This window comes from Thermobia domestica, chromosome 1, assembly GCF_964235325.1.
Source record: "Thermobia domestica chromosome 1, izTheDome1.hap1.1, whole genome shotgun sequence".
Taxonomy (NCBI): domain Eukaryota; kingdom Metazoa; phylum Arthropoda; class Insecta; order Zygentoma; family Lepismatidae; genus Thermobia; species Thermobia domestica.
Window position 1 is genome coordinate 165324149 of NC_137454.1, and position 22047 is coordinate 165346195.

At 31.9% G+C, this 22047-nt stretch overlaps 1 protein-coding gene across 1 annotated transcript; it reads left to right on the forward strand.

The window, feature by feature from the left end:
- Window positions 1–1443: 1443 nt before the first annotated feature.
- LOC145666750 (salivary endonuclease-like) lies at window positions 1444–21538 on the forward strand. The gene is made up of 2 exons (XM_081734301.1): window positions 1444–1567; window positions 19647–21538. Exons 1-2 carry the CDS (start codon window positions 1507–1509, stop codon window positions 20786–20788), a joined length of 1203 nt encoding a protein of 400 aa, XP_081590427.1. The 5' UTR covers window positions 1444–1506; the 3' UTR covers window positions 20789–21538.
- Window positions 21539–22047: the final 509 nt, after the last annotated feature.

Sequence of the window (22047 nt, forward strand, 5' to 3'; positions counted from 1 at the left end):
ACCTCATGAAACCCTCTTGGACCCCCAAGTTGAGAAACCCTGACCTATAGCAACATTGATTACGATTTAAAGAAAGACAATAATAAGTATACCTTTAAATATAAGGTACAATAAAGTACAATAGTAAGTACAGGATATCCGGAAGTGGTCGTACCCCCCCCCCCCTTTAGTTTCAACAGTATAGTGTTAGTTATGGTAAAATGTCTGTACACAGTTACCTTAAAGTCTTAAGAGTTTTAAGTCATAAAAAACATCAGTATGATCACCATCTATGTCGTAACAGCTGAATTTTGCGCCAAGTTCTCTAAGATGTTTCTGCGGAGACGTTTCCTGGCTGCTGGATTGGAGAGGTTGTGTATCTTCATCAGCTCCCTTTGCCTGGCCTCCAAGAAGTCCCGATCTGACAACACCAGAGAATGCTCTCTGGGGTTTCAGAAAGCAACAAGTAAGAAAAACTCGATATCACACAACGCAGGAATTACGAGCAGCTATGGAATACGCCTTCACCCTCGTAACTCCGGAGTACCTCCGCAAAACATCTGCGAGAACTTGGCGCAGAATTCAGCTGTGTTACGACATGAATGGTGATCATACCGATGTTTGTGTCTCTTAAGACTCTTAAGACTTCAAGGTAACTGTGTACGGACATTCTACCATAACCAACACTTGAAACTAAAGGGGGGTACACCAAATTCCGGACCACCCTGTACAATAGAAAGTACACCTTTAAATAAAATAGTTTTAAGGTAAACACCCTTTCTTTAAAGACTTCATTACTTTTTTCTTTCTTTTTATTTTCATGCCCTTTATACGTGTTCTGTTTGGATTTGAATGTTTTAACTACTTCCAACATTTGCTCACTCGTGTTATGCATATTAAGTTTTATCAACAGAAGAAAAGTCACCTTGCAATGTGGAAACAAAAGAGTTTTTTCCTCGTCAATAAAGGGCGAGCACGTGTACAGGAGTTTCGCACTTCATTATTGGACAAACTAAGCGCCTCAAGTTTGTATGAAAAGCTGAAAAATTAATAAAGAAAATAAATCCTGTTGTAATTACATTGTGTTTTCTTGTATTATTACTAAGTTGAATAATCCGAACTAAGAACTATCATAATTGATCAATTTTCAACACTGCAAGCTCTACTAAGCTTAATTTGCATGTAGGAGTATTGATTGTTAATACACACTGGTCCAAGGTTAGTAGTTGACATTTTGAATTTAACCACAGACGCGATTGTACCTTGTGGTATTAAGATATATTTGCTTTCCCTAGTCAGTTTCAATAGTAATTCTTAAGTTTTTTCAGTGACTGTTTATGAGTGGGGATGTCTTTTAAGAAATAATTTTCTATCAATCAGTAGCCATTTTGAAGCAATGGGAAAATGTTCCTGATGCTTATATTGACTTGTTGGCGATAACATGTTGGTTGAAATTGACTGTTTCTCACATGACAAATCAATTAAAATACTGCTTTGCTTGTCGTATAGAGACGTAATGCAAGAAGAATGCTTGAGTTTTTGAGTGTTATGGTACTTACACATTTTGTTAATACTCTACATGCCTCAGGTAAGAGTTCTTAAAAGTCTATTGTCTTTATAAACTGACGATCTGCATGCTGTATCAATGAAATAGTAAACATGCATGTGTGTATTCTACATCTCACACGTAAAATAACAAACATTAGATACTGTTGAAACTATGCAATACTTTGCTTTATATGTAACGTATATATAAATTGGGAAACGATTTTACTTTTCTTTAAAGTGTCGTTTATCAACATTATTTATCAATGGATTGTTTATATCACAATAATGTATGGTATCTGCGGAAACGATTGATGCTAATTATTCGAATACAGGATTTTAGATAACAGCATATCTATTTTTTTAAAAAAATGATCGTAACCTGGCTTTTGTGTTATAAGACTATGGATTATGATATTAGCAAATTAACAGTTTGCCTTTCAGTATGACAGAAAAGTACTTCTATTTATAAAGTATTATATGTATTGAACTGGGGGGGGGGGCGGTGGCTCAGTGGTAGAGCGTTCACCTCTGGTGCTTGGGGTCCCAGTGAACTTTGTGGTGGACAAACACCGTGCTCGTGGGTTTTTTCGGGGTTCTCCCGTTTCCTCCCACTTTCTTCATTCCACCATTTCACTCATCTCTCATCATCACTGCCTCCTTTTGCCTAACCGGCATAACCGTGGAACGTAAAACTTAAAGATTTCATTTCATTTCATGAATTGAACTATTCCATATCGCATTATACAGGGTGGCCAAGATAAAAGAAGCCCCATGTCTTATAACTCGTTTATTGTAAATACAGATTACAGAATAGTAAATTATTATTATGCAACAATATAGTATTATCAAGAGCAACGTACTCAACACTCAATAGGTCAATAGTTTACAGAAAGTGCTGAAAATGTTCAGCATGAACTTTCATACACAACTCAGCTCGTCTCAACACGTTTCTGAAAGCTTTTGTCAATTATTTTGGTATGATTTTCGCAGTCGCATTGCGAATGCTTGTTTTTAACTCTTTAATGTCAGTTGTTACTGTAGACTTTATCCTTTAAATTACCCCACAAATAAAAATCGCAGGTAGACAGATCGGCGATCTGGAAGGCCATAAACCTGAGGGAACTGTACGTTCTTCTCCGAAAGCTTCATGAACGTATGACATTGAAAACCGTACGTGCCGTAACGCCATCTTGCTAGAGATACGCATACTCTCGTTCTTCCTCCGTTATCTGCGCTATGAATGGTTGCAATAATTCTGTTACACACATTTTAGAGTTTACGTTGCTATTAAAGAAAATGGTGCCTACAATATGTTGGCCTAAACCTGTACACCAAACGCATATTTTCAAATCATGCAGAAGTACCTCAAAGTGTTTGCTGCAATTATCTGTTGACCAATAGCGTGTTTTGAGAGTCCAAGTACCCGCTAAAGTGAAACCATGTTTCGTCTGTGATGAAGTAAATATTTGGATCCTGATAACCGTCAGCGATATGTGTAAGTAACCATTCGCAATAGTGTTATTGTTGTGCGTAATCCGCAAGTTGTAATGTTTGTATGACCCTTACTTTGTACGCTCGTACACATGTAACTGCTTCAACATGTTCTGGCATGACCTTCGTCTGATGTTTAGTTGGGAGGATAGATGTCTAGTTGATTTCCGTGGACTAATTACACAGGGCTGCAAATTGAAAAAAAGTTCGTGTTGTTTTTTGATTAATAGGTGAACTTAATTCTTTGTTCCTAGCTGATTACGAATAATGAATTCGTTTTTCCCTGTCACCTAAGGTTTTCTTACAAATCAATGTCAAAATTTGGGCCTTCTTCTGTATTCAATACTGCTTTATTATACCTTATTTCTTATCTTCTATCAGACTAAAGAGATTATTATGCTAAATAACTGAACATGTTTTCCTTAATGTGAATGCAGACAGACAAAGAAAAGAATGTAAGATTCTCTACATATTCAGAGTACTACATATATACATATAATGTGGAAATATATACATAAATATATAGGTCTACGTTGTAAAATGGAAATCAACACAGTCAAATAACATACTTATTTTTCACATCTTTCAGCACGCTTTCTCTTATAAGGTTTCCTAATTTTCTTATGATTTTCTTCTGAAGTTTCTGTGTGCAATGTGCGACAGAAGTCAGCCATCATGCTAACACTCCAAAGTGCGTGATACCTTTTCTCCATATCCCTCATGTCTTGTTAGAACCGTTCGCCTTGTTACTCACTTATTCTCCGAGATTTGGTGGAAAGTAATCAAGAAGAGAATGCAAAACACTCAACTTGAGATTCATGTTGCAACCCACTTCTTGAAATTTAACTAACATATTCTCAACAACTTCTCCGTAATCAGCACTTTTGTGGTTCCCCAGGAAGTTCACCACCACGCTTTTAAATGCTATCCAAGCATCCCTTCAGCATTAGTCATTGTTGCCTCGAAGTTTTTATCCTTCATTAACTTCCTAATGTCTGGGCCAACGAAGACACCTTCTTTCACTTTAGCACATGAATGTCAAGGAAATTTGTTGCATATGAACTTGAAATATTCGCCTTCCTTGTCGAGTGCCTTAACAAATTGTTTCATCAATCCTAATTTTATGTGAAGGAGAGGAAGTATAACTTTCTCAGGACTGACTAAATTTTGTTGAATGATGTTTTTTGATCCCGCGTTCAGTGTTTTCCATAATGGCCACTGTTTCCTTCCCCAGTGGTCATTTCGTGCCCTACTATTCCACTCGCAGATGTGACATGGTATTTTTGTATACCCACCTTGTTGCCCAAGTACAATGCTCAAAATCTTCAACTTTGTGGTGGACAAACACCGTGTGCGTGGGTTTTCTCGGGATTCTCCCGTTTCCTCCCACTTTCTTCATTCCGCCATTTCACTCATTTCTCATAATCACCGTCTCCTTTAGCCTAACCGGCATAACCGTGGGACGTAAAACTCAAAGATTTCATTTCATTTTCAAAATCTTCAAATCTCCACACACCACCCAACCATGTACCTCGTATTTAATTTTATTAAGAATAAATTGCACATTGTCGTATGTTTCTTTCAGTGACACAGAATGAGCAATAGGAACTGAGGGGAACTTATTTCCATTATATAACAGAACAAATTTTAAACTTGTTTTATCCGAGTCAATGAATAATCTCCAATCACTAGAAAAGCAAGGGAAATTTAACTTGATCAACAAACCTGACACATCACAAATAAAACACGACAGAACCTTCTTTTGAGAAATACTGCACAAATTCTTTTTCCCGATATCTGTACCAGGAAAATGTTCCACAGGCCAGCAAGTTATTTTCATTAAGTCTCGAACCAAGAAGTTCAGCAGATTCTTTAGACAGATTTATGTCTCTAACTAGATCATTGAGCTGGCGTTAAGTGAGTGGTATAGGGTCACGAGATCCGCTAGGGAGGTTGTAAACTTCATCTTCTATTTCACTATTTTCCACTGAATCACTGTACGAACTAGGATCACTTACGGACTCAAAACTTGATGGAAGTGTCGGAAGAGGCAAGCCTAGGCCGTGCAGCACAGGTCTCATTGCAGAAGGAATATTGGGATACACAATCTTTGTCTTATTTCGAGTATTGTGTCCTACAATTTCACAGGAACAGAAGTAGCACTCGTCGCTGTGGTTTTTGGGTTCTCTCCACAACATTGGTACCGGTACTGCGAATGGCATAGATGACCGCTTTCCAGTGCTCCACATTCGTAACGATTCCACACAAGATCTACACAGATTGTGTAGAGTCCACGATTTATCTTGATCTCCAAGTTCCATACGGAAGTATGTGAAATATGCCCTTCTTACAAAATCTGTAATTTTCTGTTTCTGTTTGTGTGGAAAAAAATTCACCACAGATGTAACAAAATAAATCTGGTCTATTCTTACAACCACGAGATGCCATGCCAACACAGTATTCAACGAACTACAAAAGAGGACTAGCCTAAGATATTAACATTTCATACTATTGAAGCACATCTAAGATTTGCGATAATTAAATATGAAATTTATTTGAAATGAGATAAGATTAGATATAGAAATATTTTAAAAATTCATGCAGAAAAATTTCACTTAATTTCATTAAGTTAAACTTCCTTACATTTAAAACAAATTCATTTTCATTACCGCCTGGATAATTTCATCACGTACTGGTGACATCTAGCGTCAATCAGTTGAATTACGCTTAAACATGCATACTGCAATCAACATATAAATCGTGAATTGTAAGAAATTCTTATGTGATATGAGAAAACTGGTGCCAGTTTCGGTTTCAGCATGTTCAAATACATATAAAACACCCAAAATTATAAAAACAACAGAACCTATGCGGCCCTGTGTTATCATAGTTTCTTGAACACGTTCCATATTTTCCGGCGAACAAACTGTCTTTGACGGCTACGTTTGGCGTTAGCGACTGAACCTGTTACTCTAAATTTAGTGATTAATTTCTGCACACCACTTTTGTCAGGAACAGCTGTCTCTGGATATCTTATTGTGAATCTTTCATTTAACGTGTTAAACGAATTACATGCAAAGTAAGTTTTAACACTCTTTGTCCGATTGAAATAAACATTCTACAAAACTGTATTCACACCAGGGGCGCATTTCAGACTTCGCTTGAGAGGGTCAAGAGCACTGCCGACATAAGATTTTCATGTTTTGCACTAGTATATTAGTAGACAATCGATTAAAGTATATGATGCATTCCTCAAATTCTTGGGGGTGGGGGCAATTACCCCATCCTGCTTCCCCTAAATGACGCTCCTGATTCACACACACAACAAGCTTCAAACTGACTACTGATAACGCAGCACTGATCACTAACAGCCGCTCGACATCATATGACATCATGTGACCCAGCTCGATCGCCGCACTAACGTTAAGAAATAATAACACTCAGAAAGATGCAAATTTCACGTTCAGTATTATACGTGGCCTCTTCTATCTCGGCCTTTCTGTATAATCGAGAAACTACCTAGGTATAAGTCATTCCCGTTTTTCCAGTGTCTTGAGCGCGTCCGTTTGATGCTCATGATCCCATGTTCTATTCCCGGTGCGAGACCATTGAAATATGAAAGCATTACAGTGGTTCTGATTCCACCTTAAACTTTAGGTCTATGTCTCATATAGCCTTGGTCATGGCTGCCCACAGGACGGAGCAAAAGAGAGGGAGAAAATTGAACACATGAATTTTCAGAAAAGGTTCAGTTCTTGGTGGTTGAATTTTAGTTGAGTGTACCTTTAATCAGCGAGGCTATATGTGATGCAAATCTACAGCTTAACGTGGGATTCGAATTACCTGAGCTTCCACCTGGAACCTAACTCGGGTCTTTCGCGCCAAAGTCGTATATATTAACCATATAGAAATTCTTTCAATTCTTCGAAATACATTTCAAAACATACAGACAAGACCAAAGTAGTCTTATACTTTGTAGGCATGCATTGTACAGTACATTTATATGTACTTGCTACAATCATGTTTGTTTGACCCTGGAAAGACCAAGGAGAGGTGGTTCAATTTTGCCCGCGAGTTCTTTTTCATGTAGTTTATACGGATTAATATGTATTCAAATTCTTTGTTTTTTTTGTTATTGTTTCTTTTGATGAAAGGTTTATCTTCACTTTTTTTTTCAACTGGAATACACTACTTTTTTTTTTTTTGTAACAAAAAGTAATTCATTTTGTAGCATGGTCTTTCTAGGACTAAAATTTTTCCTTATATTCACTTATGTTTCTATCTCATAAGTGCTCAGATTGATCTCCTTCATCATTCAAACATACTTCGAACCTTTGTATAATACCTACAAAGAGTACAACACAAATCCTGACCTGCATCAACTTCAATAAATACTTCTGAGATGTACTATTTTAATTCTTCCAGTGTGTACAGATTTTTCTCGCAAATCTTGTTATTTCCTACACTCCCAAAAATCAACTGATGTTAAATCAGATGATTGTGGTGGGCATTCGATGCTATCCCTTATACTGAACTCCCGCTGTTTAAAGGTTTGAGGGTAAGATCATTCCTTACTGCAAAAGTATCATGGGGAAATATTACATATTCCTAAAAGAACAGTTCTGCGAAGATGACTTTGGTGATGAGTTGTGGCATTACCACGTCACGAAGCATTTCTAGATAATTTGACCCACTGGTCCAACAAGACCTTTGCTGGACAATGCGCTTTACACTGTGATGCGAAGCTAGTTCAGTTGAGAAATTATGGTAACGTAAAGATTGTCATCAGACTTGTACACGCAGTTATGCCTGTTTGCGTGATCTGACGATTTGAAGCCAACCTCATCTGACCAGATAACCTTATCCAGAAAGTCTAGCTCCAAACCAATTTGGTCATGTATCAATTCACAGAATGAAAATATTAAAGGCAATAAAAATTAAGACCGGTATACGAGGAACCAGCTTAATATTTTTAGGATGTAGATAAAAGGATATAGAATACTGGTTTGGAAATTTATTAGAGATGCTAGCTCTAAAAGGGGAAACCAATAGTGAAACAACTGTAAAGCTATTTTTGGTCTACTCAGATTTGTTTATTAACACACTATATTACTTAATATACAGTAGTTTTATTAAATACTATAGTGCTACAGTATATTTCCTGTAGTTAATGAAGTTATGCAGTGTGTGTACATAATTTTTTACATGAAGTATTATGTGTACATTTTCATCAAACTGTGTCTGTATTCGCGATGCACTGCACTTGCATGCCAGTCTTTGGTTGTTCTTGGCGTCCCTGGTTTCAATGCTGAAAAGGGACGCCTGACTTCAATAAACAAACAACTAACTCCAGTAACTACAACTACCTGCGCATAGAACATATTTTTTATTTCACTTAGCGACAGATTAATCTGTGTAGTGGCAAGATGTTATGAACATTCCATAAGACATATGACAATGCAATGAAACATCCGTGACAATTAGAAATGTGTGAAATTGATCTCCTCGCATCAATATTACTACGTATTTTATGCAATAATCCTCAGAAATTTGGTTCATCAGTACATTATTATTTCAGTTAGACATATTTCGTTGTATGTCAATGTATTTTTAAAAAGAAAATAAGGTCATTAAAGGCATACCTTAACAATGAAGTTACTAGCTTTCCGTGGCATATTGTATTACATGATGCAAATTGAGGCTTTAAACCTTTATATGTATCTTTTCTCTTGTCTTCATATACAGTAGCGAATCTATCTTAATTACTTCTGTACAAATCAGTATATTGGAGACAATTGGATTAGTTAAAAATATAATTTTATTGTAACTTTAGAGATCATTAGACTTCAATCACAAGGATTCACTGTAGAACAAAATTTATAAATTGAGTTATTTTCAAGGTTTCATTTAATTTATCTATTCACTTGTTAATTACAAATTGTTTCATCAAGAATCTTTTTCAATCATAAAAAATAATGTTATACGACAACCATGCCACCTACTACCTAGTAATGAAACTACTACTGAAATATACTATTATTAATCTCTTTGAAATAATAGTAAAAAGACAACATACACGCAATAGTTAATCAGATATAGCTCAAAAATCACGTTAAATTTGAACTTTCTATATTTGTTTAACTATACTATAATCTGAATGTAATACACATCAATCAATAAATAATATCAAGCTGAACAATATAACATGCTTGAGACTCAATTCACGTGCACAGCTTTAGAGAAAATGAGGAAAATGAAGTTTCATCGCTTTAAAATGTGTGTCATTCGTTTCCAATAATAAATTACAGTATTTTTATTCTATTGCAATAAAATGTATCTATTGCTATTTGTCATCTCCTAAAGACAACACACATTCTTTTAATATTCAGACACCCCTAGCACTTATGCACGTACTTCTTGTAAAATATAACAAAATTCTTCTCGGATTGGGGAATTGTTTTCCAGATTTCAGCCTTTTTATCCGTCTCCTTGTCCAACGGAAATGGTTTTATATAAAAAAGATAAATATTATAACATTTTGTTAGGTATCTGTTTTCTTATTCAAACAAATTGTTGTATACATGTAAATATTAGTTCTCTTAGATTAAGGATATCTGATTTACTCAAGATTTCATGCTTCTTATCTGTTCACTGGTTCAACTTTTTCTACATAAATGATAAAAAAAATACTACTATTAGATTCAAGATGTATTATTTTTCCAAGATTTCATTTTTTATCGGTTTACATGTTAATTGTAATTGTTTCATAAATGAAAGATAAATATATACCAGTCAAATTAGAAATGTATGAATTGTTTATTTCATGATTTTTTCGGTTTCCTTGTTGAGTAGAATGTTATGAATGAAACATTAAAAAAATGCTAAATTGGGTTGTATGGTTTTCTTCAAGATTTTGTATCTTTTATTTATTTATTTATTTGTTCAATAGAAATTCGTTTATGAATAAAAGATAAAACAATGCTTGTTAGATTTTGAATGTGTGACTTTTTTGTACAAAAATAATTTATCTGCTTGACTATTCAATTGAAATTATTTTGTAATTAAAACATAAAAATAACCCTGTTAGATTAGGATCTATGATTTTCGCAAGGTTTTTCACGTTTTATAAGCTTCATTGTTCAATAAATTTATTAATACATGTGATATAAAATCCTCTCTCAATTGTTTTTTATAATTTTTTAAAGGTTTCACATCTTTTGTCTATTTGCTTGTTCGGTAAAAATTGTTTTATAAATAAAACATTAAAAATATTTCTATTAGATTGGGGAAGTATGATCTTACAACAGATTGTATATTTGTAATTTTGGGTCATAAGTTATTCTAAATATGTACTAGGCTGGCTGCAGAAGAAGAGAAAGAAATGTTTCAAATAATATGATTGTCAATGTTAAATAATAAGACTTTGGAACGTCGTTGTCAGGACAACATAGATAAATATAAATAAATGGAACCAAACTAAGGGACGGAGTGTGTATTATTTAATGACTCAAACTTATTACGAAAGGAACCAGTGGATTTAATCGTTGTATATGGTGCCGAAACCCGGGGAGTGAAGGAAGGAAAAGATTGATGATTAATCGTTGTATATGGTGCCGGAAACCCGAGAGTGGAAAGGAAAAATAATTGTATTGTTTTCGAAGTATAGTAGAAAACGATCAAGATTGAGCCATATATTAACTGTACTTTTTTAAGAAGTGGCCGGACTACATATAGGAACATTATGAATGTTACCGATATTGGAACAATCGACAACCAAGTAATAAATTCATCCGACAACATGTTGGAAGCTTTGAAAGAAATATCCCGGCAACTCAAAGACCAGTCACAGCAAATCAAAGATCAAGCTCGACGTAATGATGAGCAATTTGAGAAGATCCAGGACCAAGTTCAAGAACAGTTCGAAAAAGTAAATTCGCAATTGGAAAAACTGGACCAGAGAGTGAACCAACAAGATCAACATTTCGGTGAAAGATAAGAACAGTTCCAACATCATAATGATGGCATTTAACATCAACTACAACAAATGAATCAACAAATTGTAGCCAAATTTGAACATTATGATAAAGAAATCGGTAATGTAGTACAGAGATGGTCTGAGATTCAAGACTGTATGGAGGCTATCGAGACTGTGGTAGAAGAACGCGACAACCGAATTAAACGATTACAGGATGAATTGGACTTCATTAAAGAAAAGCGTATTCAAGAAGGTGCAGTGCAAGATGTGAGCACATGAATCATGTACATCCCACATGTATCGGTTGGGAATCTACACGTCATCCCAGAACAATTCTTGAAGGTAACCAATCCTCGAGTTGTAGTGATTGTTCAACTGAATTGGAGGTGTTGAATTGTGTATTCAACAAAAGGACCAGAATGATGTTGGTGAACGGTCCGATGGTGTCTTCGCAGAACGTAATGCAGTGCGTTGCGTTGCAAAATTTTGAAAAATTCTTCAATGGTACAATATAGTGACAACTTGAGCCGAACTAACATTAATCGAGATCAACTTCGATACATTCACGTGAGACTAAAGTGTGATCCCCATGTAAAAAGTGATGTTAAATCCATATGTACCGGTAATGTAACTGAGCCTAATTACAGAAGAAATAGAAACCATGGTCGGACACAGTGGCGTGGCGTAACACTTTGACGATTGTTACCGGTTGTTGATATTACAAGTATCTCTAGTTTTTCAATATCAGAAAATTTAGTACTTTTTTCTTTTAGTGTAGCAACCATTTCAAACTATAGGCATTGACATCAATTTTTTAGGGGGGTCAAATCTGACTTCATTTATCTCGATCTTTTTGAAAAATGTGGCTATTCAGCTTCTTCCATATTTTACTAGATAGAATCGAAACCGTCTCTCAATAATCTTAGAGAGCTCCCTCGTGGCTAAGCGGTTAGCGTACGCGCCTTTGGCGCGGGAGACCCGGGTTCGTTTCCCGGCGGGAGCTCATGTGGTTCGGATTCCACGTTAATCAGTAGGTCCACGTCTCATATAGCCTCGCTGCTGAAAAGGACGCTAAACTAAAATCTACAGTAACTTACTTTCATAGATAAAAATATTTCTATGAAATGGAGATTTTTTTTCAAGATTTCATATTTCTTATCAGTTTGTTTTCCAATACAAATTCATTCACAACAAAAATATGATTTCTTCAAGATTTCATGTGTCTTATGTATTCGCTTGTTCAATAAAGTAGCTTCATAAATAAAAAACAACAAATATTTTTGTTAGATTCGGGATGTATGATCTTTTCAAGATTTCATATTTTTTTTATCAGTTTCCGTGATCAATATAGACTTTTTCATATATGAAATATAAAAGCATTTCTGTTAAATTTTGGATGTATTTTCTTGTCAAGATTTCATATATATATATTATCTGTTAGTAGAGCAGGAATTGTTTTATTAATAAAAGTTAAATGTATTTCGGTTAGATTGGGAGCGTATAGTTTTTACCAAGATTTCATGTAATTTATTAGTTAGCTTTTCAAACAAATGTTTCGTAGATAAAGAAAACAAATATTCCTCTTAGATTAGAGATGTATGATATTTCCGAAAATTTCGTGTCTCCTACCTGTTCGTTTGTTCAATATCTATTATTTCATAAATAATAGATAATAAATATTCTTTTTAGAGTGCGGTTTTATATTTTTTTCGAGCTTTCACATCTATATGTTTTCTTGTTCAATACAAACTTTTCAATATATGAGGTATGAAAAATATTCCTGTTATATTGGGTTATATGATTGTTTTAAGATCTCATATGTTTTCTGTCTTTGTTTGTTCTATAGAAATGGTTTTATGAACAAAAGATAATATTTTCGTTAAAATGGGGATATGTGATATTTGAAGATATTAAGATTCTTATCGGTTCACTTGTTCAGTATGATATGTTTAATAAATAAAAAATAAAAATATTCTTATTAGGAGTGGGGTTTATGAACTTTTAATAAAGATTCATAATTTTTATCTGTTCACATGTTCAATAGAAATTGTTTCATAAGGACAAAATAAAAAATATTTTTGTTGGATTCGGGATATATACATCTCTAAATACTTTATATTTTTATCTCCTTCCTGGTTCAACACAAATTATTTCATATTACAATGGACAAAAATATTCTGCGAGGTTGGGAGGTATATTTTTTTTAAGCTTTTGTGTTTTGTCCAGTCTCTTTCCCAATAATAATATTTTCATAAAACGATGAAAAATGTTCCTGTTAGATATGTATATATATTTTCAAAATTTCAAGATTCACACCTGTTCCTTTGTTCAACACAAATTGTTTTATGAATAAAATATAACAAATAATCCTACGAGAACAAAGCGTTAGATTGTTTTGTAAGTTTCATGAGTTATCTCTTAGCATATTCAATAGATCTTGTTTTGTAAATAAAAGATAAAGAATATTCCTTTTGGGTTATTGATGCATACTTTCCTCCAGATCTCATGCTCTTTTATCTCTTTCCTTGTTCAATGCAAATTGCATAAATAAAATATAAAAATAGAGTGATTTTCATAAATAAAACTCATGCATTCCCCATCCGGTTAGATTGGGGATGTATGATTTTTTCAAAATTTCTGTTGTTTCTGATCTGTTTAGATGTTAAATACAAATTGTTTTACAAACAAAAGATGAAAACGTTCCCCATAAATTGGGAATGAAGGACATTTCTAAGATTTTATATGTGTTATCAATTTACTTGTTCACTGCAAATTGTTTCATAAATAAAAAATGAAAAGTATTCATGTTAAATTCAAATGTATAATTTTATCAAACTTTTATGTTCTTTTCCTGTGGCGTAATTAACACAATTTGCTTCATAAATAAAAGAAAAATATTTCCTCTTGTTAGATTGGGAATGTATAATCTTTTCACTTTGCTTATTCAGCATAAATGTTTTATAAATAAAGAAAAGAATTATTCCTCGTAAATTGAGGATATATGATTTTTCTTAAGATTTCATGTATCTTATTTATTTTTTCATCTTTAGAAATTGTTTTGAGAATAAAAGATATTCTCTTTAAATTCTGAGTGTATGGTTTCTTAAAGATTTCATGTCTTTTACCTGTTTTCTTGTTCGGTAGATTGTGTCAAATATTAAAAATATTTTTAAAAAATATTCGTGGTACATTCAGTTGCGTGATGTTTTCAAGATTTCATATCTTTTGTCTGCTTGTTCTATAGAAATTGTTTTATCAATAAAACAATAATGACAATATTGTTCTTAGATTCGTGATGTATGGATTCTGAAGATTTCATATTCTTGTTCTCTTTCAATACAAATTGTTTAATAATTAAAATATAACAAAATCCACTGCTAGGTTATTGATTATTAATTTTTTCAAGATGTCATATCTTTTATTTATTTCCATATTCAATAGAAATATTTAGCAACTAATCGATATCAAATACTTCTGTTAAATTGAAATGCATGATCTTGTCAATATATTTTTATCTATTTGCTTATGTATACAGTTTTTTATAAATCAAAATCAAACAATATTCTTGATAGATCGGGGTGTCATCTTACCAAATTTTACATATTTTAGTTGTTTGTTGGTAGAATGAAAATTGTTTCGTAACTAACGTTGGTAAATATTCCTTTTAGAATATGGAGCATGATACTTTTCAAGATTTTATGTTTCTTATCTATTCCTTTGTTCAATATAAATTATTTAATTATCACAAAATAAGAATATTCCTGTTGCGAGTGTATTATTTTTTTTCAAATTTCATGATTTTTACCTGTTCGCATGTTCAATAGGAATAGTTTTATAAATAAAGGATAAAGAATATTACTGTTCAATTGGAAATCTATTTTTAATCTTTAATAGAAAATCGAAATGTAAAAATTATTCCTGTTACATTGTATTGTATGATTTTTTAAAGATCTCAATCTTTAATCTGTTTGCTTGTTGTATAGAAATCATTCCATGCATAAAAATGAAAAGGTATTCATGTTAGATTCGTGATGTATAATTTCTTCGATTTCATTATTCTAATCTGTTCGCTTCTTCAATACAAATTATTTCCTAATTTAAAGGTGAAAATATTCCTGTTAGATTTTGATGTATGTTCTTTCAAGATTTCATGCTCCTTATCTCTTTCATTTTTCAACATAACTTGTTTTGTAAATAAAAAATATTTAATCCTTTTAGGTCGAGGATTTATGATTATTTAAATATTACTTATTTCCTATTAGTGTTGCTTCTTCTATACAATCATAAGTAAAGAGAGCAATTATTTCCTTTAGATGTGGGATATATATATAATTTTTCAAATGTTTCATGTTACTTGATCTATAGAAATTGTTTTGTGAACAAAAGATAATATATTGTTTTTAGATTGTGGGTGTACGATCTTTTAAGGATTTCATATATTTTATCTGTTCTCTAGTTCAGTACATTTTTAAAAAATATTAAAGATAAAAATATTTGTGTTACACCGGGTTCCATAAGTTTTTTAGGGTTTCATATCTATTATCTGTTTGCTTGTTCATGGAAAGTCGTATGAATAAAAAATTAGAAAATATTGCTTTTAGATTGGAAATGTATGCTGTTTCAAGATTTTGTTTCTTATTTGTTCGCTTGCTCAATACATATTGTTTCATAAATAAGAGATAAATTCTCCTGTTACATAGGAAAGGTAACAAAATTTGATTGCTGGTATATGATTTTTCAAGAAAATATCTTTAATCTATTTTCATGTTCAATAAAATTAGTTAAGAAACAAACGATAAGAAATATTGGTATGAGATTGGCGTGTATCAACTTGTTGAAACTTCATATTTTTGTCTATTGTTCACATAAATTGTTTCATGAATAGAAGTTAAACTTTCTTCCTGTATTCGGGGTATGTTATTTTCCAAATTTCATATCTTTTATTTGCTATTGATGAATGCAAGTTGTTTCATAACTAAAAATTAACAAACATTCATTTTAAAGAGGCATGCATAATTTTCTAAGATTTTACGTTTTGTATCTATTCCCTTGTTCAATATATACTTCTTTATAAATAAGGAATAAAATATTTCTCCTGGGTTGGGGTGTATCATTTTCTTCAAGTTTCATGTTTCTGTCTATTCCCTTCAGTACAAATTATTTCATAAGTAAAATTGTTTGTAGGAATGCAAATGTATGATTTTTCAAGATTTCGTGCTTTTATCTGTTTCCTTGTTCAACAAAATGATCTACAAACTAAAATGAAGTATTTATTCCGGCTAGATTGGGAATGCGATTTTTCAAGATATCATGTATTTATTTGTTAGCTTATTCAATATTTTTTATAATAAATGTAAAAAATAGTCCAGTTATATTGAGGATGTATGATTATCGCAAGATTTCATTGTTTCGTTCAGTAGAAATTATTTCATAAATAAATATTAAAATATTCCTTTAGATTGGGGGTGTATGATTTTCTCAAGATTTTATATCTTTTTATGTTTTCTCGTTTAATATATCTTTTTCTGATCAGATATAAAATTATCTCTTAGATTGGGTTTATGATTTTGTTCAAGATATCATATCTTTTAACTATTTGCTTGTTTTATGTTCTATGTACAAAAGAAACTGTAACTGTTAGATTAGGGCTGTATAACTTTCCAAGAATTTGTATTTCTCGCGTTTGATTATTCAATACAAGTTGTTTCATACATAAACGATAAAAGTATTAATTTTGGGAATATGTGTTTTCAAGATTTATTAGTTTATTTGCACAATGCAAGTTGTTTATAAATAAAAATTACCCATATTCCTTTTAAATTGGGAATGTATTATTTTTTCAAGATTCCACATTTCATGTGTTCATGTGTTCAATACAAATTGTTTTAAAAATGAAAAGTAAAAGCATTCCTGCTAGATTGAAGGTGCATGATTTCTTCAAGATTTTATACCTTTTATCATTTTTCTTGTTCAGTAGAAATTTGCGTATGACATTATTTTCAAGATTTCATCTCTCTGATCTGTTTGCTTGTTCAAAACAAATTGTTTCATAAATAGAAGATAATAATTTATCGTGTTAGATTGGTGGTATATGATTAATATCAAGATTTCATATCTTTTATCTGTTTTCTTGTTCAGTGGATTTTTTTAAATATGAGATATAAAAATATTGATGTTACATTAAGCTGCTGTTCTCAAGATGCCATATCTTTTATCACTTTGCTTGTCCTATAGAAATTGTTTAATAAATAAAAGATAAAAAATATTTATATTAGACTAACAATGTATGGGTGTTCCAGTTTACGTGTTATTTGTTCGCTTGTTCAATATAAATTGTTTCCTAAATAACAGATAAAAATATTCCAATTAAATTTGAAATGTATGGTCTTCTCAAACTTTCATAATTCCATATTTTTGTTTGTTGACTACAAATTGTTTTAAATATAAAAGAGGATGAATAATCCTGTTAGATTGGGCGAATGATTTTTCTAGATTTCATATTTTTCTGTTAACTTGTTCAAGCTAAAATGTTAAACCTGTTAGATTTTATAAGGATATAAGATCTTTTCAAGTTTGCATGTATTCTTTTCTTCGAAAATACAAATTATTTCATAAGTAAAAGATATCAAATATTTCATTGAGATTGGGTGTGTATAATCTTGTTACAATTTTATATATTTTGTATGTTTGCTTGTTGAAAACCAATTGTTTTATAAATGGAAGATTAAAAAATTCTGTTAGATTTTCGGTGTGGTATCTTTTCAAGATTTCAAATCTTTCATTTGCTTGCTTGTTGGATAGAAATTCTTTCATAAATAAAGAAAAAAATTCATATTTCTGCTAGGTTGGGGGTATGATTTATTTTGAAGATTTCGTGCTTTCATCTACTCGCTTCTTCAATACAAATTGTTTCATAAATAAATGCTAAAAGTGTTCCCGTTGAGTTGAAGATATTATGAGTTTTCAAGATTTCGTGCTTTTTATGTTTTCCCATATTCAACACAAATTGTTTTAAAAGTAAAATTAAATATCTTTTCCTGTTCAATTTGTAATGGTTTGTAAAGATTTTGTTTCACGTCTGTTCGCTTGTTCAACACAAATTGTTTTGAAAATAAATGTAAAAACAATCCACTTAAATTGGTGATGCATGATATTTTCAATATCTATTTTTTATCTATTTGCTTGTTCAGTAGAAATAGTTTCATAACTCAATGTTCCATATATTCCTTTTAGATTAGATGTTTATGATTTTATCAAGATCATGTCTTATATCTGTTACCTTGTTCAATAGAATTTTACATTGTAGGGTATGTTATTGTTATGTACAGTAAGGGACACTTCTGGATGGTGTACCCATATGGAAATTTACGGCAAAAGTGTACCATCCAGAAGTGTTCCTTACTGTGCATGAGATTAGAAACCCAAAAGATTAAGGTGGATCACTAGGTGTTTACAGTGCTATGTTAAACGGTGTTTGAATAGTGCGGTGTTGCCAGATAGTGTCGAGTGTTTACTGGTGCCAGATAATAAAGGAAGTAATTATGGAATTCTGCTTGGATACTTACTAGAGAAATTAGTTTTCGATCCTTACCGCAATTCCGCTTCTCGAACTGCAACGCTAGAATCCAGGAATTTTATTATTGTGACTAGTACAGTAAACGTACAAATTTGGCAACAACGCATTATGGCGTTCTGCGCAAGTTTCGTCTCAAAATCTATTTCCTTAAATGTAAATTAATATTTAAATGGCACATAACACGAAAAACGGTCAAACAATATATCTATTTCGTAATAAGATCGTTACTTTAAAATACTTTACACATACAAATAAACATTTCGTAAAACTGAGCACTTCTAATAAGATCTTACAGCAAGTGCCATCTTGTGTGCTCATTGGAAAAAGAAATCAAATATTTTCTTTTATTTGTTACATTTTTCGATATCAGGAGACACAACCAAATGAATCAGTGTCTTGTGCTGTAGCTGAAACTTTACTCTATCTTATAGTACAATATTTATAATATGTAACGTTTCATTGTGCAGTAGTTAAGGCAATGAGCTAAAATATGTACTGATTTCCGGGTGGTGATCCACCTTAAAAGATGTTTTTATGTAGTTTGCGTTTCATAAGACTTTTTTCAAAAGGAAAATAATTGTACATTAAATTTTCCCATAAAAGTGAAAAAATAGGAAATCAATTTAACATTTACATACGAACGAATCTTCAAAACATTAAATGTATATTTGTAAAATATGACATGATAATATAAATTAAAAACTTACATTTATTATTATTATCCACAAATTAATATTAGAGAACAAGTAAAATACAGCACATTGGAATTATATATATATATATATATATATATATATATATATGTATATATATTCAAAAAATTATTAAATATTTTAAAACCCAATTTTTAAACAAGCTCTTATTATCTAATTTTCATTCATCAAGTTTAAATATCTTCTCATGGATTAACTTTCCATGTTGGCTATAAAATTGACTGGATAAAAAGTGTTTGTGTCTTTGTACTGTTCAATTTGCATACATAGTGTCACAATAAGAAATCTAGTTGTTTGTTACATACATTAATTCTTCTTATATAATGATGGTATATTAATAATACCTGTTTCTTTTTGCTTCCAGAATGCAGTGTAAACATAAAAGAACTCCCACACACTGCTCCTCTGATCCTACATGAAAATGGAAAGAATTTTATTTATCCTGATAAATATGGGATTTTACGAATTGACTGTGGAAAGTTCATCATGCTTGCATGTTCAGGAGAGGCAAATAAACTTAAAATAACGAACTCATCAACAGTTGTCCTTAAATGTGAGCAAGCAAGTAAATTTTCTATTCACGGACATGATAGTACATATCTCAGTGTGAAAGATTTTGAGTGTGTTACTCACCCAAATCATACTATACGAATTATTGGCAAATGCAATTTTAATAGATCAAAACAATTTGCTATAGGTTTTGACATCGGTCCCTCACATGAATTCCTTACCTTGATTAATGTTTGCTTTGACACATTCACAGGGAATCCATTATATTCTAATTTTACACTCGTTCACAATGTACTTGCTGGTCAAAAGCGTGACGGAGATAGCATTTACATAGAGACAACAGAACCATATTCTACATATTCACCTGCAGAAGCTTATGCAAATCAACGAAAGACTTTGGCGAAAATACTTTTTCCTAAACATGACCCAGATAAAGTTGAACTTGATGACAAGAGCATTCTAGAAATGGAACAGCTTGCACATAAGGATGCATTTGTTTACCGCAGTCAACGGAGTGCAACGTTTTATTACCTGAACACAGTTCCCATGTGGAACAAATTCAGATCAGGAAACTGGAAGGACCTTGAAGCATCATGTATTTCGATGGCTGCTTCGAGAAAAGTGGATCTTGACATATATACAGGAACTGATGATGTTTTATCACTGCCAGATAATCAAAGTGTAACTCGAGAGATCTTCCTTAGTTCTACTGAGGATGGACGCTCTGTGATGCCTGTGCCACTCTTTCTGTGGAAAGTGGTCTATGAACCGCAGTCGAAGAGAGGAGCTGCCTTTGTTGGTGTTAACAAGAAAGATGCAGCTTACAGTTTTGGTGATTTTGTGTTGTGCCCAGATAAGTGTAAAAATATTAAGTGGATTAGTTGGGACAAAGATAATTTCGAAAGAGGCTACATTTACTGTTGTGAAATTCATGAACTTAGAAATGCGGTAGAAGCTCTTCCTGAGTTCCTGAATAATATTCCACTTTTAGTTTAACTTTCAAAACTCCTATGAACTGAAAGATATTTATTAAATTTTTACATACTTAATATTTTATCATCATATTAGTTGAGAGCATAAATAATAATGTCAATATAAGTATTTTTGATTTCTTTTAAATCAAACAAATTTAGAAGAGTATCATTCACTGGTTTATTAGATCTCTAATAAAGGAGTGCTGAGCAATACGATTTTGCTACTTGTAAGAAAGCAATATTGTATGTATTTCCTAACATAATGGATTATAGTGTAAGAGAAACAGGTAATACCAAGTCAACTAATAAACTGCCTTAAGTTCTTTTTTCTAATTGTACGTGAAGCATTCGAATTTAGCATCTCAGAGCTTAACTCATTCTTTCACTCGCTATCTCCATTTTTAGTTTTTAAATTTATATTATCTACATTAGACAGTTAATTACATACAATAACACTAAATTAGTAGCATTTGTGACTATTTCAAATCATTGATTGATGTGTTAATTGGGTATGTCAGCCGTTTCAAACTGTTCAATAATACGGAATAATTTTTAACGGGAGTCTTAGTCAGCCAACGGAAAGAACGAATAATTATGATTTGTAAATATTATGACTTCCTATGGAAAATAAAAAGGAAGAATATGGTCCTTGATAATAAAGTGATATTAGTGGTTGAACGGTAATAGACTTTTTAAATAAAGCAATTAAATGTAACTTTATATTGCTCAATAAATACGAAATATATTGAAAATTTATCACATCCGAACTTATTGTTTGCTAACACTCAAAAAATTCAGATACAATATCATTGTGATATCGATAATTTAATGTTTGAACATAAAATGTATAGATATAATACAGTGTATACAGCAAACATTTTATAGTTTGCTTTATATTGTGTTTCTGCCAGATGTGTATACACAGATAATATATTGCTTTTACTTTGATTTTATTTAATGCACATATGTATTGTTTATATCATAGTTGCAGTGCACTTAAATCTATTATTGTGTTATCTACAATGCAAATCTAATCTAGTATTAAACACAAAAATTAAAATGTTAATAGAATACGTTACGTGAATATGTTATGGTGATACGTTATTCTCTGATTATTTACACAGTTTTAAATAAAAAAGCACAAATTCTGCATATTTACAAGATAAAGATAAATTAAAAGAACCAAAATATCATTTTATTGCAGCATAAATGTAATTTAATTATTTGTAGATATTTTTCCAAAGAGTAAAAGTATTCTTTTTTAAAAACGTACAACGTACG